Below are 27,285 nucleotides of genomic sequence, written 5' to 3'. Positions count from 1 at the left end.
CATGTTAAATCACTGAATCCTTCTATTAATGGCTCTATGGAAGAGGGTTTAGTCCAATTTTAGAGATGAAGAAACTGGTTCAGAGAAGTTAAGCTGCTTACTTCTAAAATGTAATATTTGTATTTTGCCAAAGAATTGCCTTTTTACAGACATTAGGGAAGAAATGCTATATATATTCCTATTGCTTCGTAAAAGGAAATATATTTTATTATCTTTTTATCTAAATTTTTTTATCTAAATTGTTTTTTTAATTTTTTTTTTAACATTTATTTATTTTTGAGACAGAGAAAGAGCGTGAACGGGGGAGGGGCAGAGAGAGAGGGAGACACAGAATTGGAGGCAGGCTCCAGGCTCTGAGCCATCAGCCCAGAGCCCGACGCAGGGCTCGAACTCACGGACCGCGACATCGTGACCTGAGCTGAAGTCGGACGCTCAACCGACTGAGCCACCCAGGCGCCCCTATCTAAATTTTTTTAAATAGGCTTTACACCCAGCATGGAGCCCAATGCTGCACTTGAACTCACGGCTCTGAAGACCTGAGCTGAGATCAAGGGTCAGATGCTCAAGCGACTGAGCCACCCAGGTGGCCCAAGGAAAGACATTGTAATACCCAAGAATGAGGGATGTGACTTATTCTCCTAAAGGAAACTTTAAGTGGAATAAATTTAATTTTATGAACAACTTTGGATACTACTTTCTTCCTTTTGCAAAGGACAGGTAGGAATATAGTCACAGAGTCATGTAAGTTTAAAGAACTGGCAACTGGGGTCACGTGCTTAAGAACTTTGGGCAGGAAGGTGGCAAAGCCAGAGCCAGAGGACACTCAGGCTACCTGACTCCAAAGCCAGTGACCCTTCTCCTCTGCCTGAGGAGATGATCCATCTGTCTTTGCCTTCCTTCTGCCATTCAATAACTATTTATTGAGCATTCATTATGTGCAAAGCACTGTGCTCTTGCCAAGGACACAATGAATCATTTTCCTCCACTTCCCTCTCACCAGGTCTCTTTCCTTTGACTGTTTTGATTAAGACCAAAAACTCAACTCCATTATAGCTCAGTTAACCATTTTCTTTTTTCTTTTCTTTTTTTTTTTTTTAAGTAGGCTTCACGCCCAGAGAGAGCCCAGTGCGGAGCTTGAACTCACGACCCTGAGATCAAGACCTGAGCTGGGATCGAGAGTTGGATGCTCAACTGACTGAGCCACCCCGGCAACCCCCCATTCTTTTATTATGACAACCTGACCTGTTGGTTGTTGAGGAAAATGATCCAAATGAAAACGCGGTAACACGGTGATACTATAGGGTCTCCTTTTTTAATGCTAACTAAGTAATGATTTTAGAGGCCCTTAGGGCAGGAAGAAATCAAATGATTTTCATCAAGCCATCAAGACTGCCCAATCCAGAGCTCAGAGGAAAATAATCTGAATGAACATCTTTCTAGTTACGAGGTTCTCCAATAAGTGATCAGATCACAGCCTTTAGGTATCAGCCCCGCCTTCTGTCAACAGCTATTATCATCACTTTAATATTGCATTTCTGGCAACTGCTCTATTACATTGAACGATCACCAGTAGAGCAGTCAAGCTATTTAAAAATACAAGCAAAAGTTAATTATGTAAGGTGAATATCAAGGCATTTCAAATTAACATTCATATTCTTGAACAAATGAGAACATGCGAGTTATTGCATTACATACAGCTATGTAATAGCCTACATTTAAATATTTCTGATTTGAATTATTCCCCTATTTTTTTATTACATGGTACGATGAGAAAGACACAGGAAGTTCCAATTACTCCACTGTTCTTAAACTGACTATTTAAAAATGATTAAATGACACTTACTGTGTATTCTGGTCCCGGATGTTCATTTGGGCAAGAGGGAAAAGAAAAAAGAGAGACAAAATGATGATTTAGACCATGCTTATATGCAACCACATGGCTTATAAAACCACAGAACTAACAAATACTGGTGAATTATAATTATTAAAAATATGTTAAAGAAACCTTCCAAAAACGGAACTTTCATAAATATCTCCATGTTTGCTCATGAAACTCTTACAGATGATACTTCTGTGGTTGGGCAGATAAGGACTGTAAGACAAGGTTCAATTAGCCTATAGGTTTGTGGCTAATTAAAAACCAGCGAGCTGGCATTATAAAAGCAGAATTAAAGACTAATACTTTCAGTGGAGCATTTCATTAACCATAAAGGAAATCTTTTAAGTGGAAAAGCAGCTTTTATAACCAGTAAGAAGAGCCTGTTATGATATTCAAGTAGGGTCTTGAATTTTCGTGTTTGAGGGACAGGAACCAAACCTTCCAAATGTGGGAGCACAGTTTCTAGTTCAGAATCAACACAGAGTTTATTATCATCCCATTCCAAGTAAGAGGGAAAGTGATCTTATAATTATCGTATTATCCAACTGCAGAGGAAGTAGTTGGGGCAGAGAGACCCAATAGAACCTCTGACATAAATTATAGTCAACGTTTTGGGAGAAGCTGTAAAACAAATCAAAGTAAACAAACTTGTTTATTTACAAACCACATCCCCAAATTACTTGGGGACTACTGAGGAAATAGGGAGAAATAGGGATCGTGAAAACTCTAGACATATTACTAAAAAACAACAACAACAACAACAACAACAACAACAAACCTTTCACGTTCCTTCTCCACTAGCTATTTAATAAAATCACTTTAAGAAGCAAGCTGGAATGGTTTAGTTCAATTCCTACCAGCCCCCACTAGGAAGAGCACTGATCTCAAAGGACGAAGGCAAATGGTGAAGAGACAGATACTACGGGGCTCTCACAGTCCCTGCTTGGATAATAAACCCTGAATCAGTGAAATCTGACCACCGCACTACGTTCTCTTGCTACATGTGACGTGCCGGTTGTAAAACGGACTTACCTGTAATCGTGTAGGGATAATAGTTCCAAGCCTTCTCTGTAACGTAAAATATTTTGGGAACAACAGCTCTAGCCCAGCTGGGCAGTTTGCTAAGAGGAAAGGGAAAAACAAACAAACAAAAAAAGACAATTAGAAAGAGTCTGTCCAGAATCTCACGTGCTTCCACACCTTTCTGGATAAACTGCCAGAGAAGTGGAGACACGCCTAGACAGCCCTTCTCTCCACGGGTCATCTCTTCCCCATCCCTCTGGTTTTCACCATAGTTCACCCTTTTCTGTGCATATTCATATGCTCTTTTTTTTTTAATGTTTATTTTTTATCTTTGAGAGAGCGAGACCGCGCGCACAAGCGGGGGAGGGGCAGAGAGAAGGGTGACAGAGGATCCAAAGCAGGAGCTACACTGACAGCAGAGAGCCCCGTGCAGGGCTTGAACTCACGAACCACGGGATCAGGACCTGAGCCAAAGTCGGATGCACAACCGACTGAGCCACCCAGGGGCCCCTTCATATGCTCTTAAAATGTGGGCAGGCAGATGGCCGCCTGGTGTGGGGATGGGGAACCTCATACGATTGTTAGCCTGTCCTCTTTGACCTGATCTACAAGGACATGAGGTTTCAGTGCCTGGAAGGTGCGCCGTTGGGAGGGTTTGGCCAGCCTGGCCTTGGTCTCCTAGGAGTCATTGGGCGGAAGTGGTCGGACAGGATGTTTAAGACCGAATAGGGAGGGAGACGGAGGCAAATGTCAGGGCCCGGTGTCAGCTCAACAATCCACAAGGGCGATGTTTTAAAAACGAACTAGGGGGCGCCTGGGTGGCTCAGTCGGTTGAGCGTCCGACTTCGGCTCAGGTCATGATCTCACAGCTTGTGAGTTCGAGCCCCGCCTCGGGCTCTGTGCTGACAGCTCAGAGCCTGGAGCCTGCTTCTGCTTCTGTGTCTCCCTCTCTCTCTCTGCCCCTAACCCACTCACATTCTGTCTCTGTCTCTCTCAAAAATAAATAAACATTAAAAACGAACTAAAACGACAGACAGTAATGATTTTAGAGATATGAAGAATAACAAAACATAGCCCCTTGGTGACTGGAGTTGGGGGACTTGTGTCCCCTCCAAAGATGTAGCCACGTCCTAACCGCCAGCACCTGTGAACTTAACCTTATGTGAAAGCAGGCCTTTTGTAGGTAATTAAGGATCTCAAGATGGAATCCCGTTGGATCTAGGCTAGGCCCTCACTCCAGGCACTAGTGTCCTCGTAAGAGACAGGAGAGGGAGATTTAGAGACAGGTATACATAGAGGGGGAGAAGCCAGGTGAAGACAGAAGCTGGAGACAGGAGTGACGTAGCCACGAGCCGTGGATTGCCTCAGACACCAGAAGCTGGAAGGGAGGCACAGAACAGCCTCTCCCGCGGAGCCCCCAGGGGCAATCAGCACTGCCCACACCTTGATTTCAGACTTCTGGCCTCCAGAATCGAGACAGGACAAATCTGCGTTGTTGGAAGCCACCCCGTGTGTGGGGATCTGTTAAGGCAGCCACTGGAAAGGATACAGTGATGGAGCCTTTCCCTGGACCAGGAACCCGGGCAGCCATTAGCAGAAAACAAATTCTTAAAACAAAGAAAACCCAGGGGCACAGGTCTCAAGACCTTTTGTACACCAAAGACTCATTGAGTTTTGTTTAGTTTTATTTGGCTTTGTTTTCCTTCAGGGGCCAACTCTACAGCAGTACAGGCCCAGAGAATTCTGTAAATGCTATATTTAAATATATAGTACCCTGTATTCCTTAAATATGTCTGCATGATTTTATTCTACCTCCCTGCCCCCGCCCCCAGCACTATACCTGGGGGCTTTGTGTCTTTCCGGATGCTACCATTTTGTTTTAGTTTTTTTTTTTTTTTTTTTTTATTTTTTCAACGTTTATTTATTTTTGGGACAGAGAGAGACAGAGCATGAATGGGCGAGGGGCAGAGAGAGAGGGAGACACAGAATCGGAAACAGGCTCCAGGCTCTGAGCCATCAGCCCAGAGCCCGACGCGGGGCTCGAACTCACAGACCGCGAGATCGTGACCTGGCTGAAGTCGGACACTTAACCGACTGCGCCACCCAGGCGCCCCGTTTTAGTTTTTTTTTAAGTTTACTTATTTATTTATTTTGGAAGGGAAGAGCAGAGAGAGAGAGAGAGAGAGAGAGAGAGAGAGAGAATCCCAAGCAGGCTCTGCACGGTCAGCACAGAGCCTGATGCAGGGCTCAAACTCATGAACCATGAGATCATGACCTGAGCTGAAATTAAGTCAGAAGCTCAACAGACTGAGCCCCCCAGGCGCCTCCCTGGCCCCCACCCCATTTTGTTCCTTTCCCATCCTGGTGCTTCCAGCTCAAGGGTCTGGGACTCTGGACCTAGCCGGACATCAGACCCCGAGAGGACGCAGACTCTGAGCTCCTGAAGGCCCCCATGTTGACGATAACACTACGGGGCAGTTGTGAATTCCAAGAAAACGGGGCCATCAAGCTAACAGAACCCCAAATCCCCACCCTCTCTCAGACACGGAGTTTAAACGACAACCCGAGCCAGAAAAATACTGTGCACTTCGCGTGTCTTCTCGAATTGTTTCTCTTACTTCTGACAGTGTCCAGGACCCCCTTTTTTTGTTTTTGTTTTTTTTTTAAAGACAAATATGTATTTTCAGTGGCCAGCCGGACCTAACCCAAAGCTCCGGGCGGCTCATCAGGGCCAAATCAAATGGGGGACCCAAGGCTTCCCCGAAGTTGGGGGGGTGTCAGACAGAGGGCCACCGCTCTCCGGTGGGCTGGGCGGCGTGGGCAGGAGCATTTTCTGCCCCGCATCGCGATTTTTCTTGCCGCTCTCCCGCACAACGTCTCACTCCCGTAAAATCAGGTCTGCAGTAACTGCTCATTTACCTTACGTTCACACTGCTTGAAAGGAACGAGCTGCTTCCTGACGGGGGTTTTTATAGCTTTTGCCTTTGATTTATCCTTTCTGTCGCGGAAGCAGCAGGGCAACCAGGGTTGACGTGCAGGGTGGGAAAATCGCGCTGGGCTTGCTTTGCAGGAAATGGGCACGAGCACAACTCCCCCCGGGGCTCCCTCCTTTCTGCCCCAGAGCCCAGAGCGATGCGTGTCAGCAGGTGGTGTAGGAAGACACGGCTTCTACTCACGGGCAGGTGGCTTCCCTGGGCTGTTAACGGACTGGAACAGAATGGACTGGAACAGCATTGTAGAATCTCCCCCAAAGAAAGCTAGGCATTCTCTAGCTCGGACCAAGATCAAGTACCTAGGTCTCCCTACAAGCATCAGAGCCTATTCTCCACTGTCCATGCTGGGGGCGGAACCCCTCCCCATACGCATTAGGCTCTTGAGGCATGGCACTCTGGGGTCCCAGCCCCCTCCCTCCATAACTCAGACCCCAGGTCACTTGGACAGCCTCCCAGAAGAACCACATCCCTATTCGACAACCCTTTCCTGGAAGGAGACTGGCTGAAAAGCACCAGCAATTTTCTATCCACGCCAAGACCTTTCCTATTTGTACGTGGTCAGGACTTCAGCCCCTAGAATCTTTAGCTCAGGTGTTTCATCCACCAACTCATCCAGGATACGAAGCACTGGAAAAAGCTGCCTTTTCCAAAGCGACGCCCTAAAAAAACCCCACAACATTCAGGCAAGAGGGCTGATGCCACTTTATAGGATTCTTCAATTAGTCTAGGAAGGAAAACCTCTCACTACAAGCCATTTACCGGGCCGGGGGCAGGAGGCATTGGCAGAAAGTTCCATGATACAATATTCAAATATTTTAATCCCACTAACAGACTTTCTCTCAGCCCCCACTTTCCCCAGAGCACATCATTATTCAAATCATTTTTGTCTGAGGAAGTAAAATTTATTTTTCCCCGTGGCAATGATTTATCAGGGCTGCAAAGGAAAATGGAATTAAATTAGTCCCCACTGCTGCTGTCACTTTCATGATGTACACTGTCACACAGCCTCCAATTCTAAGGAGAAGTCTGTCACTCAAACTCACTCCCAGGTGTCAAACAAGAGTCTCTCTTCTGGAGGGGGCGCCTGGGTGGCTCAGTTGGTTAAGTGTCCAACTCTGGCTCAGGTCATGATCTCACAGTTCGTGGGTTCGAGCCCGGTGTCAGGCTCTGTGCTGACAGCTGGGAGCCTGGAGCCTGTTTCGGATTCTATGTTTCCCTCTCTCTCTGTCCCTCCCCCTCTTGCACTCTGTCTCTTTCTCTCTCTCAAAGATAAATAAACATCAATAAAAAAAAAAAATTTTAAGAGTCTCTCTTCTGGAATGGTGGCACGGTTTGAATCATGTCCTCTTGATCCACTGGCCGGGACCAGACCTCCCAATGGCCCGTATCACCATGTCAGGCTTCAGAGGCACGGAGGAAAAGGACAGACGGACAGACAAAACCCTGAAGCCTTTACAGAATCGTAAAACATGCTGACGTGGAATGATACTGTTGCCCAAACACCTCTGTCAATGCCCCCCAAAGACAGACTTTTCAAAACGCTTGGCTTTTCACTTTTATGTATTTTTTCCACTTTTAAACTCTAGTATGAAACACAGAACCTATCAATGACACACCCAGGTGACCCACCCATCCCAGTCTACATGAGGCTGTCCTGCTTTTAGTGCTACAAGTCCTACATGCCAGAATTCTCCAGTCCTGGGCAAACTGGTATGGTCGTCACCCTAGAGCACTGGTTCTCAATGGGGCAGTGGTGGGGGGGGGGGATTCTACACCCCGCCCCGGCGGGGGGCGCATTTGACCAAGTCTGGAAACATTTTTGGTTGTCACAAATGAGAGGTTGGGGGAGCGGGGCAGACTCGCCCTGATATCTAACCTCTCTTTGCAATCTAGGCTCGTTTGGGAATATTTTTTTGGCCCCAGGAGGTACTGAACATCATTAGGCCAGATGTGGTCTAAATGGAGTCTAATTTCATTTTCTCCACGGGGATCACAGTTATGATGGTCTGCACCAGAATCTTTATTTGAGCTGTTCTACCCACCGACTCGTGCGGGATACGCAGCACTAGAATCAACCACCTTTTGGACTTAAAACACTCCCCGCAGAAAGACAGCCCGTCTGGGTTCCCTTTGCTCAGGCGTTTCTCACAGTGTCCCTGAAACGTGTCACTGTCGATGCGGAGACTGTGCTCACATAAGCAAAGCCCACTTGAGGGACTTCTAAAAAGGACGAGGCTACCTTTTAGAACCTCATTTCCCGCTGGTCCAGGAGGGATGTTCTCACCTTTTCTTTCCAACCTGGCATCTGACAATTATTTGATAAGAATCGTCGGTACCCAGTTCCGCGTATGCTCATCTCCGATTAATGACTATTCTGGCTGGTCTTTGAATTCTGCTCGTAATTTCACTTACACGCCACCACCGCTCTCCCTACTTAAAAGAGTAGTTTGGGGGCACCTGAGTGGCTCAGTTAGTTAAGCGGCCGACTTCGGCTCAGGGCATGAGATCGCGGTTCGTAGGTTCGAGCCCCGTGTCGGATTCTGCGCCGACAGCTCAGAGCCTGGAGCCTGCTTTGGATTCTATGTTTCCCTGTGTTTGGATTCTGTCTCTCTCTCTCTCTCTCTCAAAAATGAGTAGGCATTAAAAAAAATGTTTTTTAAGAGCAGTTTGCATTGGGATTCTGGGAAAAAAAGGTCTGCCTGTGTGTCAGTTCTTGGAAGGCTGTGCTCGGACAGCGTTATGGTAACACGGCTAGCACGCTGGGAAGCACTCAAGGGAGAGGGCCGCGTGATGTCAGTGGCACCGGTCAGGAGTGAGGCAGAACCAAGGTGGCACGTGTTTGACTGGATGGACGTTCCAGTTCTTTTCAGATCCAGCCAGGCCAACATTCTGTTCCTGTGAGTTCCCATGGGAGAAGGTGAATGAGGAGCAGAAGGGAGCGATCCTGGCAACGTGAGAATGTGCAGCATGTTCTTAAGGACTGAGACGGAACGGAGCAGAATTGCATGGACTGAAAGGCACGCTGGGAGGAAGTCGCTCACATGTTCTACTTCTCCAGTATACAAAACACAGTAGGTTAATCGATCTCATTTATTGAATATTATATTCAACGCTTACATACTGACTATACATTTACGTAGAATATGTAAGATGGAATATTCTAAAACACTTGACGTTCAGGGGCGCCTGGGTGGCTCAGTCGGTGGGGCGTCCGACTTTGGCTGGGGTCATGATTTCACGATCCGTGGGTTCTGGCTCTGCATCGAGCTCTGTGCTGACAGCTCAGAGCCTGGAGCCTGCTTCGGATTCTGTGTCTCCCTCTCTCGCTGCCCCTCCCCCACTCACGCTCTTGTCTCTCTCTCTCTCAAAAGTAAATAAACACTTAACAATTTTTTAAAATAAATAAACATTACAAAATGAAATATCTGATGTTCCCACACGTTATGGCCACTGCGCACTGTCACTCCCACCTAGAAGGTAAGATCCCCCAGGACAGGGATCCTCGTTCTGCCCCTGCTGCATGCCCAGCACCTAGGACAGTGCCTGGCACACAGCAGGCACCAACGGCTATTTCCTGAATGAGTAACGGTTGACTCCGAACATTCAATACTGACCATAAAGATTCTTTCAACACGGCAAGGACGTAAGCCCGCAGGTCAGGATCTTTGACCCCGACAATCTCTCTATGACCTGTTGCCTGGGCAGCGGGCTCTCCCCAGGCCACACAAGCTCTGGGCACTGAGCTCTTACTGTGGGCAAGCTCTAAGAGATGAGACCGATCTGCTTGGCAGATCTGGCAGACCTGGGAGAAGAGAGAGGCAACGTGAGAGAAAGAGCCAAGCCCTGGCAACCAAGCTGGACCAACGAGCTGGTGGGCAAAGTGACCGGCGGGCGGCTTTGCTTGCCCAAACAGGACTCGTAGCTTGGGGAAGTTGGGCCCTCTCTTACCCAGCGACACACAGAGGCCAGGAGAGTGACCCTGGAAGGCCAGGGCCACGGAACAGGAGAAAGGTGGTCCTTGTCATTAGATGGATTCAGGCATTGGGCGGAATCACCGTCATAAAAGCTGGCAACCCTCCCTGACGGGCAGCTGCCAGCACGGCCTAATTAATCCAGCAGCCGTGGTGGGGAAGAACATGACACTTCATGACTGAAAAACAAGCCTAGAAATAGGCTCCCTCTTTTCTCCCATGCCCCCCACCCCCATCCCTGAATGCCTCCCCTCCTGGGCTTCATGGGGAGGGACAGGAGAGATGCTGCAGACGAAAAGAAAATGCAAAGGGACCAGAGAAAAGACCCACCCGCATCTGATTCTGGGAGACAGGTTTTATTTAGAATCACTATTTGAGAGACTGATGAGTATCTCGCCTCCTTTCCCTGGATGCCAGTTGAAACGGGGATTTGTTTGAAGCCAAGCCAAGAAATACCACTTATTTGGTTAACTGAACTGGATCGAAGGCCCAAGGACAATCACCAAATGTGCTAACGTAGGAGAAGTAATGTAATGTTCCGAGCGTATGAGGCAACCGCCGAAATGAACGGTGCACCCAGCGGTGCCTCAGACGCCGTAGGGAGGGGCCCGAGGAATCCCCTCCCTGGGAGATGAGATACAAGCAATAAAAGGACGGATGGCATTTTCGAAAGACATTAGACTCCATTTAAAAATGGGCAAAAGACAACAACAGCCATTTCTCCAATAAATGGCCAACGAGCACAAGAAGAGATTCTCAACGGTCATTAGTCATGAGGGGAAATGCCAATCGAAACCAAAATGAGATACCATTTCACACCCAGGAGGATGGCTAGAATCAAAAAGACAGACAATGGCAAGGGGCAGTGATTACGTGGAGAAGTTGGCATCCTCACACATTTGCTGGAGGGAATGTAAAATGCAGCCACTTTGGAAACCAGCCTGGAAGCCCCTCTCCCCACTCACTGGCAGCCCGAGCCTGGATCGGAAACTCAGTGGGATGCTTGTGTTGGGATTTTGGAGTAAGCGATAGCAAGAAAGAAAAAAAAGGGACAATTTGGACCCATCCATGGCAGTCGTGGTGGTGCTGGAGGAATGGAGTCTGTCTGCTGCCCTTGGCCCCTCGCAGGTGCCCAGGCAGCTGCCCGTTCTCAAGCCTGCAGGCAGTTCTGTGGGCCACTGACATCCTTCCACGAAATGTCCTTTCTGCTCAGGTCAGACTCCGAGAGAAGGCTCTGACTACCCAGGCTCTGAGTAACTCCAGTAAGAACAGACTGATAAACCTATCTCTAAATGGGATTTGCCTTCCCACATGACATAAGGAGGGGCGCCTGAGTGGCTCAGTCGGTTGAGCATTCGACTTCGGCTCAGGTCACGATTTTTGGGAGTTCAAGCTTCACGTCGGGCCTTGTGCTGACAGCTCAGAGCCTGGAGACTGCTTCGGATTCTGGGTCTCCTTCTCTCTCTGCCCCTCCCCCACTTGGGCTCTGTCTCTCCCTGTCTCTCAAAAATAAATACACGTAAAAAAAAAAAAAAATTTAGGTTGATGTAAGGGAGAAAATTCACTCACTTTGCCGGCTCGTGAATGCGGGTTCACGGGACACAGATGTTCCTGCGTGTAAATTATTAAGTGGGCACTGTGACGTCTCAGCTAATGCCAGTCCAGCTCTCAGAACCCACTTCCCTGCGGCTGGCAAAGGGGTCTCCAAGATGCCACCCACACCAGTGTAAGAATTATTTGGAGCTGAAGATATTTGAGAATCAACAGTTGCAGGAAGATGCTTTCACTGAACTGCCCTTATCAGCATAAAAGCGGAGCCTCTCGAAAGAATTCAGCTGTCATAAATCCCCTCCCCAGGAAATTCACAACCAGGGAAGACTGACTCCTATCACCAGAGGTGAGAAGTTACCATCGAGATAAGAAACTGGCTAATAAACAGCCGCTGTCACAAAACTATCATATCTCCTATCCACCCTCCTCAAGTCCCGTTTGTTTTTCATGAAAGCCATTTGTTTCTTCCAGAAGTGCCTTTCCCCCCCACCCTGCTCGCCCCCTAGTAAAATGGCATATAAGCCCCAAACTCTAACTGTTTTTTGGGGGGCTCCCATGTACATCCATGAATAAAACAAATGTCTTTTCTCCCACAAATCCGTCAGTTTTAGTTTAGTTTGCAGGCCCCCGCTCACCGAGTCTAAGTGGGCTGAGCAAAAGATTTTCCTCCCTGACACCATTCCCAAGATGGACAGATAGACTCGCAAATTAGCTAAACACTGTCAGCCCAGATCTTGCTTTGATCAGAAGGCAAAGGCCACGTGTTACTTACTAAGCGATCCTAATAGAGGAACAATTCACTATACGTTTAAAGTTCCAATAAGTACCTATTTGATGAATTTCAATTAGGAAGCAGCCTTGCCAAGACAGCAGTCCCATGACCTGTGCGTGCAGGACATGATTAACTCAAGGTGGCTCCAGTGTGTAACAAAGTAACAGATCTGGTGTTCTTTTATGATTACGGAGATCCATATTCTTATTTTCTAGTACGTCGCATAGACATTTTTTCTTTTTCTCTTACCAAACCATCATCTCCCTGGTCCTAAGAGATGTGCCACACTCTTCCAAATATACCAAGAGTCTTTTATGTTATAAAATGATGGACCTAGTTCAGACTCGTGCAAAGGGAACAGAAAGTACTTTTCTCCAATGTCTCATTGGTTACTCATTTACGAATGCTGGAGGTGAGTCAGGATAATGTCTGCCACTTACTTTGAGCATAGAAAATTAAGGTTGAAAAGGATCTGAAAGGGTGCCCAGTTTAACCACCTATTTGATGTTCAAATCTGCTCAAGGACAGTCTGGTAGGTGGGAGCCCCGCTCATGTTCAGGCATCCCCAGCAAAAGCATAACGGACTCTTAAGGCACCCTTCTGGGTTCTCACACACGCACTTAGATTCCTTCCTTAAACTGAGCCTAGACCTTTCTCCTGGCATTCTTACCCATTGGTCTTGGTCCAGTTGGTCCCCTGGAGGTCGTATCGAATATGCATGTCTAATTCTCTTCCCACCTGCCTACACCATTACATACCCTGAGTCTGGCCTTTCCAGGTTAAATGCCCTTGGTTTTTTCAGTCATTCTTCACATCATTGGTGGTTCTCTGATCTTAACATTCATATTAACAATTTTGGAAAAATTGAATAAGTAGAAGGGACTTGCCCCACTAGATACCAAACCTCATTATAAGGCTATAATAACTAGGAATTTTAGAATTATATTCTCAAACTCTATTTTAGAAACAACCCTGTTGGCATTTTAATTACATTTGTATTAAATTTATAATTAATTTGGGAATTGATGGCAACTTTATAATACGGCATTTCCTATCCATGAACGTTACCACTTGTCTAGGTTGTTATTTTGGGTGCTTTTGGTTTTGTTTTGTTTTTGTAAGCTTTACACCCAGTGTGGGGCTTGAACTCATGACCCTGACAAGAGTCACATGGTCCACTGACTGAGCCAGCCAGGTGTCCCTGTCTAGGGTTTTTAAAAATGTCCTCCACTGGGATGTGTGGCTGGCTCAGTCAGTGGAGCATGTGACACTTGGTCACAGGATTGTGACTTCGAGCCACAGGTGGGGGCATGGAGCCTACTTTAAAAAGATAAAAATGTCCTCCTCTACTGTTTTGTTTTGTTTTTTTTTCCTCCAAAAAGATGTTGTATATCTTGTAGATTGATTACTGGGTACCTTTAAATTTCTTTGCCTATCCTTTTTCTATTATAATGGATTTTTTTTTTTTCCAGAGAGAGAGAGAGAAAGAGATAGAGAGAGGGCAGGGGAGAGGGGAGGGGGGAGAGAGAGAGAAAAAAATCCCAAGCAGGCTCCATCCATGCTCAGTGCCAAGCCCGACGTGGGGCTCGAGCCCATGACCCTAGGATCATGACCTGAGGCAAAATCAAGAGTTGGAGGCTCAACAGATTGAGCTACCCAGGCACCCCTCTAATGGAATTTTTTCAAAGTTACATTTTCCACTTATTGTTCCTGCTGTATAATACTGCTGATTTTGTACATGGATTTTATCCCCAGCAATCTTGCTGAATTCCCATATTGGTGTTAACAGTATGAGAATCTGGTCGAGTCATGATTTATATTATTACCATGATTATTATTGTTATTCTCCGAGGTATTTGATCTGCTAATGTTTTATATGGGCTTTTCACGTCTGTGTTCTTAACAGAGATTGGTCTATCAGTTTCCTTCTTGCACTACTGTTCAGTTTTATTGTCAAGGTCCGGGTGGTAGACACTGTCAGTTACCTTCCCAGAAGTCTCCTCTCATTTCCTCCCTTTCTTAGAGCAAGATTATGCCTCTTGGACATCTTTCTCTCTCTCTGTGTTTTTAAGATTTTTGATTTTAAGTAATCTCTCTACGCCCAACCGAGTGCGGTATCGAGGTCACAACCCAGAGATCAAGAGTCATGTGCTCTACCCTGAGCCAGCTGGGTGCCAGACTCTTCATCAGGGAGAAAAACCTTACATCTCGTTGGCCATAACTACGTCACATGGCCATCCCTAACTGCAAAGGTGGCCGAGAAAGGGAGTATGGACATTTTTATCCCATGAATTATTTAAAAATTTTTCCATTTCTGAATGATGAGGAAGTTGACTTGTTGTTGTCAATTTCTTATTGTAGGGCTTTGTAACCAGCAAACAGGATCTACATGATACTGATATTCTGGTACTTGTTGAGACTGATTTCTTGCCTAGTGTGTTGTCAGTTTTTTGTGCATTTTCATGTGTTTATGAAAAGCAGGTCGGTGGGGCACCGGGGTGGCTCGGTTGAGCGTCCAACTTCGGCTGAGGTCACGATCTCATGGTTCATGAGTTCGAGCCCCACATTGGGCTCTACACTGACCGTGTAGAACTTGCTTGGGATTCTCTATCCCCCTCTCTCTCTGCCACTCTCTCTCACTCAAAAATAAACCTTAAAAAAAAAAAAGAAGAAGAAGTAGAAAGAGAAAAGCATGTTGGTACTAGGGTCTATTAATGTCCACTACATCAAAGTTCTAATTCTGCTGTTTACATCTGCTCTACGTGTGCTAGATTAATTTGGCTATTTGCTCTATCCATTTATTCAACAGGTATATGAAAATCTCCAGTTATAACTTCAGGCTACCTGTGATTTTTGTCAGTGTGGTCCTATGTTTGTTGAGCTGGTTCAGGTGTGGGATTTAACTTACAAACCTTCAGTGTGACCACTGATATATTTTGCTTTATCTTACCATCAAAATTTATGTTTTTTTTTAAAGTTTATTTCTTTATTTTGAGAGAGAGAGAGAGAGTGAGCGGCAGTGAGCACAGAGGAGGGGCAGAGTGAGGGAAAGAGAGAATCCTAAGCAGGCTGCACGATGTCAGTGAAGAGCCCAATGAGGGGCTTGATGCCGTGAACCGTGAGCAAATATCAACAGTCCAATGCTTAACCAGTTGAGCCACCCGGGCACCCCCCAAATTTACATTTTCTGTTTACCATGCCTTTTGTAGGCTTGTCTCTGTTCTTACTCTGCTTTCTGTCTGATGGATCACATTTTCTCTTGGGAGTTTTGTAGTGTTTTACCATTTCTTTAGAGGTCATCTTTACATTTTTGAATATGCACACATGCCTTAAAAGTTTTTAAATCAATCAACATTTGTCTCCTCCTCTTAAACAATATTAGCAACTGACAGTGTTTTTTTTTTTTACGATAATTACCACCCTCTCATCTTCTATCATTGTCCATTATTTAAATTCCAAGGGTATAGGCCCATTAACAGGATTTTTAAAACATCCTATTGCTGATTCAGACTCACTGAGATGTTTACCAATTTCTTGGCTTATTACTTTTGGATCCTCCACTCCTCCTTCTTGGGCTCAATTTCCTTCTACTTCTAATAAAACCTTTAGTAGTTCTGTCCATGTGTGCCTCTGAGTGGTAACCTCTCTGAGTACTCGATCGTTAGGAACAATTTTTGTGCACGACTCTCAGCTCCAAGTCCCCGTTTGTAGGGGCCCAAACCCACATTTCCTGTCTCCTTATGGGCACGACATTCCCTGTATGTCAGTTCTGACATATCCCAGCATCTGGAGCCATAGCTCATCAGCTTTCCACTCTGGTTTGCGTTTCCTCTTTATTTCTTGTACCTGAGGATTTCCCTTTCTTTGTTTTGAGCCAGCTTTATATTGTTATATTTCATCCTGTGTTTGTCACAGGAGGTGCGGGGCGGAGGGTCCACATTCATCTCTTTAGTTTCTATTACTGGAAGTCCAGATATTCTATTTATAACAAATTTCCCTCTTACTAATGTTTATTATTCTCCTTTAAAATAAACATCATATATTCTGATAGAGAAAACAGCCATGACACAGACAGCTGGACAGTTCTTGCTCTGTTTCAGGAAAAGATCGAGGTTTATTTTTTTTAAGTTTTTGTTTATTTATTTTGAGAGAGACAGACAGAGAGAGACAGAGAAAAAGAGAGTGGAGGTGGGCCAGAGAGAGAGGAAGAGAGAATCCAGCGCTATGGGGGAAGGGGACAGAGACAGAGGGAGAGAGAATCCAGTGCTATTAGAGAGAGAGAGAGAGAGAGAAAGAGAGAGAGTGGAGGAAGGGCAGAGAGACAGGGAGAGAGAATCCAATGCTATTAGCGAGGAGGCTAATGTAGTGAGGGCTCGATACCACAAACTTTGAGATCAGAACCTGAGCTGTAATCGAGAGTTGGATGCTCTGGCACAAGAACAGACACTCAGGGGCACCTGGGTGGCTGAGTCGGTTAAGCGTCCGACTTCAGCTCAGGTCATGATCTCGTGGTTCATGAGTTCCAGCCCCACACTGGGCTCTATGCTGACAGCTTGGAGCCTGGAGCCTGCTTCGGATTCTGTGTCTCTCTTTCTCTGCCCCTCCTGAGCTCACTCTCTGTCTCTCTATCTCTGTCTCTCAAAAATATATAAACATTAAAAAAAATTAAAAAAAAAAAAAAGAAGAACAGACACTCAGATCAATGGAACAGAACAGAGAACCCAGAAATGGACCCACAAACGTATGGCCAACTGATCTCTGACAAAACAGGAAAGAATATCCAATGGAATAGAGACAGTCTCTTCAGCAGTGGTGCTGGGAAAACTGGACAGCGACATGCAGAAGAATGAACCTGGACCACTTTCTTACACCAGACACAAAAATAAACTCAAAATGGATGAAAGACCTAAATGTAAGACAGGAAGCCATCAGAATCCTTGAGGAGAAAGCAGGCAAAAACCTCTTTGATCTTGGCCGCAGCAACTTCTTACTCAATGCGGCTCTGGAGGCAAGGGAAACAAAGCAAAAATGAACTACTGGGAACTCATTAAAATAAAAAGCTTCTGCACAGCAAAGGAAACAATCTGCAAAACTAAAAGACAGAATGGGAGAAGACATTTGCAAACGACATACCAGATAAAGAGTTAGTATCCAAAATCTGTAAAGAACTTACCAAACTCAACACCCAAAAAACAAATAATCCAGTGAAGAAATGAGCAAAAGACATGCATAGACACTTCTCCAAAGAAGACATCCAGATGGCCAACCGCCACATGAAAAAATGCTCAACATCATTCATCATCAGGGAGATACAAATCGAAGCCACACTGAGATACCACCTCACACCTGTCAGAATGGCTAACATTAACAACTTGTGCAACAACAGATGTTGGCGAGGATGCGGGAAAAGAGGATCTCTCTTGCACTGCTGGTGGGAATGCAAACTGGTGCAGCCACTCTGGAAAACAGTACGGAGGTTCCTCAAAAAACTAAAAATAGAACGACCCTATGACCCAGCAACTGCACTATTAGGTCTTTAACCAAGGGATACAGGTGTGCTGTTTCAAAGGGACACATGCACCCCCATGTTTATAGCAGCACTATCGACAATAGCCAAAGTATGGAAAGAGCCCAAATGTCCATCGATGGATGGATGGATAAAGAAGATGAGGTGTACATATACAATGGAGTATTGCTCGGCGATCAAAAAGAATGAAACCTTGCCATTTGCAACTACGTGGATGGAACTGGAGGATATTACGCTAAGCGAAATTAATCAGTCAGAGAAAGACAAATATCATATGACTTCACTCCTATGAGGAATTTAAGAGACAAAACAGATGAACATAAGGGAGGGGAAACAAAAATAATATAAAAACAAGGAGGAGGACAAAGCGTAAGAGACTCTTAAATATGGAGAACAAGCAGAGGGTTACTGGGGGGTTGTGGGGGGGGGGATGGACTAAATGGGTAAGGGGTATTAAGGAATCTACTCCTGAAATCATTGTTGCGCTATATGCTAAGTAATTTGGATGTAAATTAAAAAAAAAAGAAAATTAAAAAAGAAAAAAAAGAGTTGGATGCTCAACCTGCTGAGCCAACACAGACACCCCAGGATGAAGTTTTCTAATTTTTTTTTTTAATTTGGTATGTAGGGAACATTTCCTAAGCAATAATTTAGGAAAAGGCAATTGTCTGCCAAGGAATGGAATTTTCCATAGGTCTGTATCTATTTTCTTACATCATGCTCACTCCTCTTTGCTCTGCACAGGTGATTCCTGCTCAGTATTTGATTTTCACCCTCCACACTAAGAATGCCAAAGCAGCACACTGAGAAACCGGTCTCTGTAAGGAAGTCATCCCTAGACCAGTCCCAGAGCTCAGCTACTCTTGCGAATCGGCAGCTGGCTGGAGGCTGAATGGGTTCCAAATCCTGCGAATTCACAGCTCCTAATAGATGAATAAGATCAATCTCATTTGCATTTCATCGTGACTCAGGAATTCCCTGATACTGCATCCCTGGGTAGATTAAAACATGTCAGTTTAATCAGCCCATGGCCTTCACTGTCAGGATATCGGCCTGAGAGATTTCCACACACCGTAGTGACAGGACCCAAATGCACCCATCGAGAAGGAATAGTCCACTTGTGCTTGCTGGAAGGTGGAGGCCATGTGGGCATGGCAGAGTCCCAGTGTGGCTCCTCTCAGAAATGTCTCCTGGTCAAGGCACAAAGAATGGATAAATATTCACGAGTATCAGTGAATAAACTGGGGCGCTGTCCAGTTATTATGTTGGAAATGCTTTCTGAATGATCACATCGGGGCCAACAGGAGGAGCCGTAGGTGGGGGTAAAGAGTATGCACAGAAACGGTAGCAAAGATCAAACCAGTCATCCACTGGTTCACTGGAGCAGACAGTTAATTTCAATAAAATATATTTCCAGTGAGTATACAAATGTCCTGACCTGGAAGAGAAAAAATGGAAGAAAACGGGCTGGAAATGGGTATTGGGTGGGAAGAAGGTCAGACAAGCCCCGATAATCAACTATGCCATTAATGGTAAGAAAACAGCAAGAGATTAAAGAATACGCTTTGCAAAGCAGAAACGGCTGTCCCGATGAGTGCTGGGTTATAATCCTTGCTTGTTTACCCTTCCAAAGAAGCAACGACAAGCGTTCATTGTCAGTTCCCTTTGTGAACACCCGAGTGGTCACCTGGCGGGAACGAGAACGCTTACCAAGTCAAGACCCCAACGGCACACTGCGATCTTTGGCACGTCTCTACAACCCTCAGGCAAAGCCATCTCTTTCCCGCTGCTAACACCGAACCAGGGGTAGGAGACAAAGCTCTGTAACCCTTTAGACCAAATTTCATCTGAACACGTCATCCAGCGGGTGGGAAATGGAAGAGGAAAGCCCCTCCTCATGAAAATGCAGTTGGGGACTCTCTTGCCGAAGGCAGGGGACTCTGTTTTGGGGAAGCTACGAGACTGGTGGATGGAGCGGGCAAATGTAGTGACTTTTCAGGTCACCTTTTTATCCCACACACCGCCTCCAGCTCGGCCGTGGGGTGGCGTGGGAGAGCCTGCAGGTGGATGGCCGGCTGCCGTGACTTACCTGTTGAGATACACCCGCTTCTCGGTGAACTGCCCGTTGCCATGGTGAGGATCCTCAAAGGGCTCATTCTGGACCACCTCCACCCCTTCTCCTCGGTCGCTCTGTTCGTGGCTGTGCTTGCTGATCATGTACAGCTGTCCGATTTTGTACTACAAAACACACAGTGAGAGAAAGGTCAGCCCCGCCGCTTGCCTTCGAAAACATCCCCCCCAACTTCCACGGCGTGGCAAGCATCTATGGTCAGCACTTTCTGCCAGAAAAGAAGGCAGACATGTGGGCCTGGCGTTGTTTTTCCTCCGGAGCGGGGAGGAGAACCAGTTGTGAGTAGAGTGTAGATACGGCGTGTTCCTGTGAATGTTCTACATCACCCTGGTGATGCTTGCTGGGGTGGCTGGCAGTCTAAGCGGCGGGGGGGGGGAGGGGTTGCAGAGCATCAGCCCTACAGGGTTAAATGGTGCTAAAGTCCGATTTTGTTTGGCAACAAACAGGCCAGGAAGTGTTATTTCTGTCCCTTCTCTGCCTAATTAACTGCATTGCTGGGCAGAAGTGGACTAGATGTCACCTATCTCTTCCGTCATCAGTCTCAAACTCTCCTGGAGTTCTCTGTCCCCTAGATCTGCAGTTCTCAAGAGTGGCTGGACATTAGAATCACCTCGAAGCTTTAGCAAACTCCAGATGACCGAGCCCCACCAAGAATGGAACCTGTATTCTACAGACTGATCCGCAAAGAGGCGAATCTACAGAGTCTTTAACTCTTTTTTATCCAATTGCACCCACAGTGTGGAGCCTTCCAGCCTGAGGTTCCCAGAAGCCACGTCTACTTACAGGAAAATGATAATAAGGAGCAACATACAATGGGAACATTCTCTGCCCTGTCTGCATTTTTCAACTGTTCCACTCTCCTTCCTGCCTCTCTGAAAACCCCAGGGCCAACAGGCATTTCTTCCCCCTGTGTACTTTCCACATGGCAAAACTAATTTGATGGGGAAGAGAGAGAGAGAGAGAGAGAGAGAGAGAGAGAGAGAGAGGAGGGGGTCAAATGCCTTTTGCAAAAAGGATGTCTGCTCAGAGCCAGGAGACAGGATGCTGTGGTCCTTCGGGCAGATTTGGTGTGAAAACAACAGACACACTGTGTCACTATCATCAAGGCCCCTGGGATGGGGAAAAGGGGCTTGGGTCTGTAGCAAAATAATGGTGGGTTGTTCAGGGTTGTTCCCCAAAGCGCCCAGGCCGGCAGGGCTGTAGGTCTCCTATCTGTGTGCCTAAGAGAGAGAAACAGATTTTAAATTAAGGGGGCAGATGAAATGGACAAATCAACAGTGCGGTCAATTCTAAGGCTGAGAAGACACACACCTCCGAAGGTCCCTCTTTCGCTGTGAGGCAGGTGCAGGGAGGGGAGTGTGAAGAAGAGCTGAAAGCCTCTGGTCTGAGACCAGCCCTGGGGGCCAGGCCAGTAACCATGACAATGGGAACGGCAGGCTGGGTCTCCTCAAAGGGCAGTGCCACGATTCTGTGCCATACGCCTCCCCAGGATGATTCGCACTTAAAATGCTTTTCACGTGAGCGTGTATGTGCGTACATGCATGCACGTGCTGTGCACAATCGGGGGAAAGAGGGGGTGCTGAGGAGAAACACAGGAAGGGGAGAGAGAAACATCAAAGATGAAATCAATCTTTGAGTTTATTTTCAATCAGAAGTTTGACCTGGCTTCCCCTTAGTAACTGGCTCTTACTCTTGCTCATAAAGACTAACTACGGCTCTTTTGGGGCGCCTGGGTGGCGCAGTCGGTTAAGCGTCCGACTTCAGCCAGGTCACGATCTCGCGGTCCGTGAGTTCGAGCCCCGCGTCGGGCTCTGGGCTGATGGCTCGGAGCCTGGAGCCTGTTTCCGATTCTGTGTCTCCCTCTCTCTCTGCCCCTCCCCCGTTCATGCTCTGTCTCTCTCTGTCCCAAAAATAAATAAAAACGTTGAAAAAAAAATTAAAAAAAAAAAAAGACTAACTACGGCTCTTTCAAGAAGGAAGACGGTAAAGGGGCGCCTGGGTGGGTGAGTCGGTTAAGCGTCCAACTTGGGCTTGCGGTTGGTGGGTTCGAGCCCCGTGCCAGGTTCTGCGCTGGCTGCGCGGAGCCTGCCTGGGATTCTCTCGCTTTCTCTCGGTTCCTCCCCAGCTTGTGCTCTCTCTCTCACACAATAAATAAATAAACTTTTTAAAGTAAAAACAAAAACCAAAGGCCACCAAGGGCTTTAGTTGGGGGTGGGGGAGGGGTCTGGCAGAAGGCGCATGTCTTCAGGAGCTCCAGCCCACTCCCATGTGAAGAATGCATGGCATTAAGGACAATGCCTGACACAGAAGAGCCGTCCCTGGTTCAAGCGCTTCTGCTCTGTGGAGACGGGAACAGGCCGAGGCGGCCGGCAGCTGATTCACCAGTGGCCAGAGAAGGGCCCGTCTGCTCAGCCTCATTGATCATTCCAGTGGCTCCTGAACGAGCCACTGTGGGGCAGACACCAGCCTTAGCTCACTAAGATAACGTCAGTCTGGGGGCGACCGACAGACGCTGGATGCAGTAGGTGACATTACTGGGGGTGGCGGGACACTCAAGGCCAGACGCAGAGATGGCCAAGCGTTCTGCAGCTGTCGCTCCTTTCCCTCCCAAGCAAATCAGGCCTGCTCTGCTGGTTGTGACCGTCTGAGCTGGGCCATCCAGAAGCACAGGTTTTGCCGTTGTTTTTAAAGCCACAAATTAACTCACAGACACATGCACCGAGCAGTTTCTCAGTGACGCGGTAGAGGGTAGGACAGATGGTCCCTGAACCATCGGTCTCAAAGTCGGCAGACATATTCCTCAAAATGTTGGATCCCAGGCCATTCCGGTGCTTTGACATCCAGACCCTTGGGGAAGAGGCGGTTGGGGACCGGGCTCGGATGCACACTGAATGCTGAGAGCCACTGGGGCAAATTCGGCGAAGGCATTCACAGCACTCACGGGGTACCTGACGGTACTGAAGCCAAAATGTTCCATCTTTAGGGGACCCGTCTTTTCTTTCCTCCTGAATACCATTTTTTTGCAAGGCTGCATCCCTAGTTTAGTGAAAATACCACCTTCCTCATCACTGTCTCCAAACAAACTTTGTCAAATGAAGGCTGCAAATCCAAAGATTCAGAAGTACTCTTAAGACTTTTGAAGCGAGTGAACTGATAACAGATCCGATCACTTCATGCTCACGATGACTTCCAAATTAGGAAACTGAGTCTCGAGAGAGGGTTGACTTTCTCCGGGGCCACGTGGCTTCTAGGTGGCAGAGCTGGGACGTGACCGCAGGTCTACTGTTTCTTCTTTACCCACCTTCAGCCTTTGTTTCTCTGACAGGTGAATTGCTTTAACACATCTGGGCCTCACCATGATTATGGGAGAAGTGATGGATGAGTTCCATCGCTTCTGAACTTTGCTATTTCAGAAGCCGAATAACCAAAGCCTGATACCATGTGAAAGACCCAGGTTGTTTAAACTGTGCTCACATACGGACTTGTGGAGGAAGTAAGCTCTAACTTTGTAAGATCTATTGTTCTAACTCCAGAGTCTGGGTAATCATCATTACAGGCAATCACGATTCCAGACAGCTCTGTGCTGCAGGGCTGAGCCTCCGTGTGAGCCGTCATCGGAACAGCTACCCCAAATAATGATCTCTATTGTCAAAAAAAAAAAAAAAAATCATGGGGATTCAGATCCTTCCCACTTGCACACAGTGCCACAAGTTTGATAGAGCTGCACAGTTTAAGAAAAGGCACAAACGTGGGGCGCCTGGGTGGCTTGGTTGGTTAAGCGTCCAACTTCAGCTCAGGTCATGATCTCACGGTCCGTGAGTTCGAGCCCCGTGTCGGACTCTGTGCTGACAGCTCAGAGCCTGGAGCCTGTTTCAGATTCTGTGTCTCCCTCTCTCTCTGCCCCTCCCCTGTTCATTCTCTGTCTCTCTCTGTCTCAAAAATAAATAAATGTTAAAAAAAAAATTTTTTTTTTAATAAAAAATAAAAAAAAAAAGAAAAGGCACGAACGTGTCTGGGGAAGCCAAGGGTTTTTCTCAGTCTGTCCTATTGCAAACTCTCCGACTGGGCACAGTCAAGTGACTCAATATAGTTCGACCTCAAATCTTGATTTTAGAAAAGGTGACCCCGAGCCAGAACCTCTGGGTATATAGTTTATTAACTGAGCACCACCAACACCTGAAATGTCCTCCTTGCCAGAATTACTGGACCCAAAGTTTTAGGCTCAGGAGAACCCTGAGCTATGATTTTTCACTAAATTGCACCCCACCCCCCGCCACCCCCCGCCGCCAGTGCTGCACTTCAGAGATCTCTGCGAGGCCAGGCTCTCATATATCCCCACCCTAAAGCACCAACCAAGCGGCTGTCATCTTCCAACCAATCCCTGTCTCATCCCTTCCTGTCCCCTTTCTCTTCCTCCATTGGTCTCAATACCGTTCCTAAATATCAAGATGTGAAAAGTGGGGCAACCCTTTGTAATACACATGACCCATTCTGAATGGAGTTATTCCCCAAAGATATGACTCAGGACATCAAAGCCCCAGCCCAGGAATCAGAGTTTACATGTGCTTTTGCCTTTACCATCAAAATGGATGAATGCCACATAACCACATAACCACGGGGAAACGTCTGGCCCTCTGACTTAACCTGATACCATGTAGTTTTTCCAGCTGTGAAATGGGCGCAATTCCTGCCTGTCTCCGCTCTGGCAGTGTGGAAAGAGGAACGAGCAGGGGGTGATACAATTTGGCATTCTTGGGACTTTCCCATGGGATTCACATCACTGTAAATGCTCTGTCAAAAAGCTTCCAGCTTTCTCCACTCTCAACACGTGGACGTCGAAGCAACTGCCTTATGATGTGCAAAGAGCCCGCCGAAAAGAGAGTCTGAGATGTTTTATCTTCAGGTGACCTGCGAGCTTCACACCAAGTGGTGCCAAAATTGTAATTGCACACAGGAAGGGAGATACAATGAGTCTAGCTTTTCACCGCCTCAGAAAACTAGGGTCTAGAGCTGACTGTATTCTGTAATCCATAGCACAGCTAAGGCACTGGGACAATGTTCTGGACCAGCGGTCGGCAAACCGTGTGGGCTGTTTCTTGTTTGTTAAATGAAGTTGTGGTTGTGGTTGTGGTTGTTGTTAAATACAGTTTCAATGGAACACGGCACTACTCGTTCATTCTGTGGCTTTCGCCGCACGGCAGTAGCATTGAGTACTTTCAACACAGACTGCATGGCCTGGCAAAGTTGAAAATATTTACTGCCTGACTCTAAAAAATAAATAAATAAATAAATAAAAATAAAAATAAAAATAAATAAATAAAAATAAATAAATAAAAATTTAAAACTGACAGGGGCGCCTGGGTGGCTCAGTCAGTTAAGCGTCTGACTTCGGCTCAGCTCATGATCTCACGGTCTGTGAGTTCGAGCCCCGCATCAGGTTCTGTGCTGACAGCTCGGAGCCTGGAGCCTGCTTCGGATTCTGTGTCTCCCTCTCGCTCTCTGCCCCTCCCCTGCTCACGCTCTGTCTCTCAAAAATAAATAAGTGTTAAAAAAAAAAACCTCAAACTGACACTTGATTCAGCTACTAGAAAACTTTTACACAAGGTCGAAACACCTTGGGCATGTGAATCTACTTTTCCAACTGGAAACTTTTATGAAATTTAAATTCAGATCAGATGCCACCAATGAAAATTTAGCATCTGACTTGGGATTCCTGTAACTGTAAATGCACACTGGATTTTGCGGACTTGGTAACAACAACAACAGCAACAAATGTTTTTACCCCTAATTTCTATGTTGATTACATATTGAAATGATAGTAGTTTGGATATACTGGGTAACTGGAATCCATTCTCCAAATGAACTTCACCTGTTTCTTCTTACTTTCATGTGGCTACTAGAAAAATTTTAAACCACTTTCAATGGAAACCACTGCGGCTTGCATTTGTGGCTCACATAGCTCTGTTGGACGTGCTGGTCTAGACCCTGGTCTAGATCCATGGGGTCTGAGTGAGGCTCAAGCCATTAGGCTGCACTAAGACTCGTTGAGGCTGGCTGGTCAGGAAAGCGTTTCCATGCGTTTCCAAGCTAACAAAGTGGAACACGGACAATTAGGGATACATTTGGGGAAGCTTCCGTTTTCTTCTTCTTCTTTTTTTTTTTTTTTTTTTTTTAGTGTTTATTTTTGAGAGAGAGAGAGAGAGAGAGAGAGAGAACCAGAATCCAAAGTAGTCTCCAGAGCCAGACGTGGAGCGCGAGCTCATAAGCTGTGAGATCATGACCCGAGCTGAAGTCAGATGCCCAACCGACTGAGCCACCCAGGTGCCCCGAAGCTTCCCTTTTCTGAGGACTGGCGATTACCTGGACCTCTAGAGAGGTGATAATTGCTCACCGCGTGCTATGGTGGAAAGCACTGGGGTTTTAAAATCGAAACCTGGAGCTGAAGTCCTGATTTTGCCTTTGATTAGCTTTGTAACCTTAGACAATTTATTTATCTGAGCCACAGTTTCTTATCATTAGAATGGGACTAACAAAATACCTCACAGGCCATGGTGAGAATCAAGTGAGAAGAAACTTACAAATTAAAATGCCTTGTAAAATGTAAAACTGTACCCAAACCGCCGTAGTTACCGCTCCTTCTGTTGTTGGGCAATGCATCTGGCTGGGTCTTGAGATCTGTTTTGCCCATTTCCCTGTTATGCTACGGCTCTGTAAGGGACACGCATGAGAACAGGGCATTGCCACACGCCCGTATGACGCAAAAACCAAAGAAAATCGGACCCTTTGCCCAAGACGATCTCTTCTTTCTGTAAAAATTTTCTTAGATGGTCGTCAGATTGAACACTTCCCAAATATAAAAAAGCCTGGGAACTTCCACTTACAAAGTAGTCAGCTTCACAGGGACAGAAAGTAGAATGGCAGTTGCGAGGGAGGATGGGAAGTTAGTGTGTAATGGGAAGATGGAACCGTCCTGGAGGCAGACGGTGGTGATGGTCGCACAGCCCTGTGAGTGCACTCAATGCCCCTGAACCATACCCTTAAAAACGGCCAAGACAGTGAATTTTATGTGCGGTCTATTCCATGACAATCCTTTTTCTTTAAATGTCTTAATTTAGATTCCAGTTAGTTCGCGTAGTGTAATATTAGCTCCAGGTATACAACAGAGTGATTCAACACTTTCGTATGTCACCCGGTGCTCATCACAAGTACACCTCTTCATCCCCATCACCTATATACCCACCCCCTGCCCTTTTCCTTTTTAATGTTTATCTTTTAAAAAAAAATTTTTTTTTCTTAAAGTTTTTATTTATTTTTGAGACAGAGACAGAGCATGAGCAGGGAAGGGGCAGAGAGAGAGGGAGACACAGAATCGGAAGCAGGCTCCAGGGCTCCGAGCCGTCAGCACAGAGCCCGATGCGGGGCTCCAACTCACAGACTG

At 46.5% G+C, this 27,285-nt stretch overlaps 1 protein-coding gene across 6 annotated transcripts in view; it reads right to left on the bottom strand.

Moving 5' to 3' along the window:
- The window catches only part of PITPNC1 (phosphatidylinositol transfer protein cytoplasmic 1), a 257,331-nt gene that overhangs the window by 111,065 nt on the left and 118,981 nt on the right, over positions 1-27,285 (bottom strand). For all 6 annotated transcript variants that reach the window (XM_047081564.1, XM_047081562.1, XM_047081563.1 and 3 more), the window contains exons 2-4: positions 19,806-19,954; positions 2,912-3,000; positions 1,844-1,851 (exon numbers count right to left, since the gene is read on the bottom strand). In XM_047081564.1, the coding sequence (XP_046937520.1) occupies positions 1,844-1,851; positions 2,912-3,000; positions 19,806-19,954 (246 nt within the window). The remainder of the gene's footprint in view (positions 1-1,843; positions 1,852-2,911; positions 3,001-19,805; positions 19,955-27,285) is intronic.

The sequence above is a fragment of the Lynx rufus genome, unplaced genomic scaffold, assembly GCF_022079265.1.
Source record: "Lynx rufus isolate CCGP_SWC_20201006 ecotype Redwood Valley unplaced genomic scaffold, mLynRuf1.p SCAF_18, whole genome shotgun sequence".
Lineage (NCBI taxonomy): Eukaryota > Metazoa > Chordata > Mammalia > Carnivora > Felidae > Lynx > Lynx rufus.
Note: the sequence above shows the minus strand (reverse complement) of the source record. Positions and strands in the feature narration are given on the sequence as shown.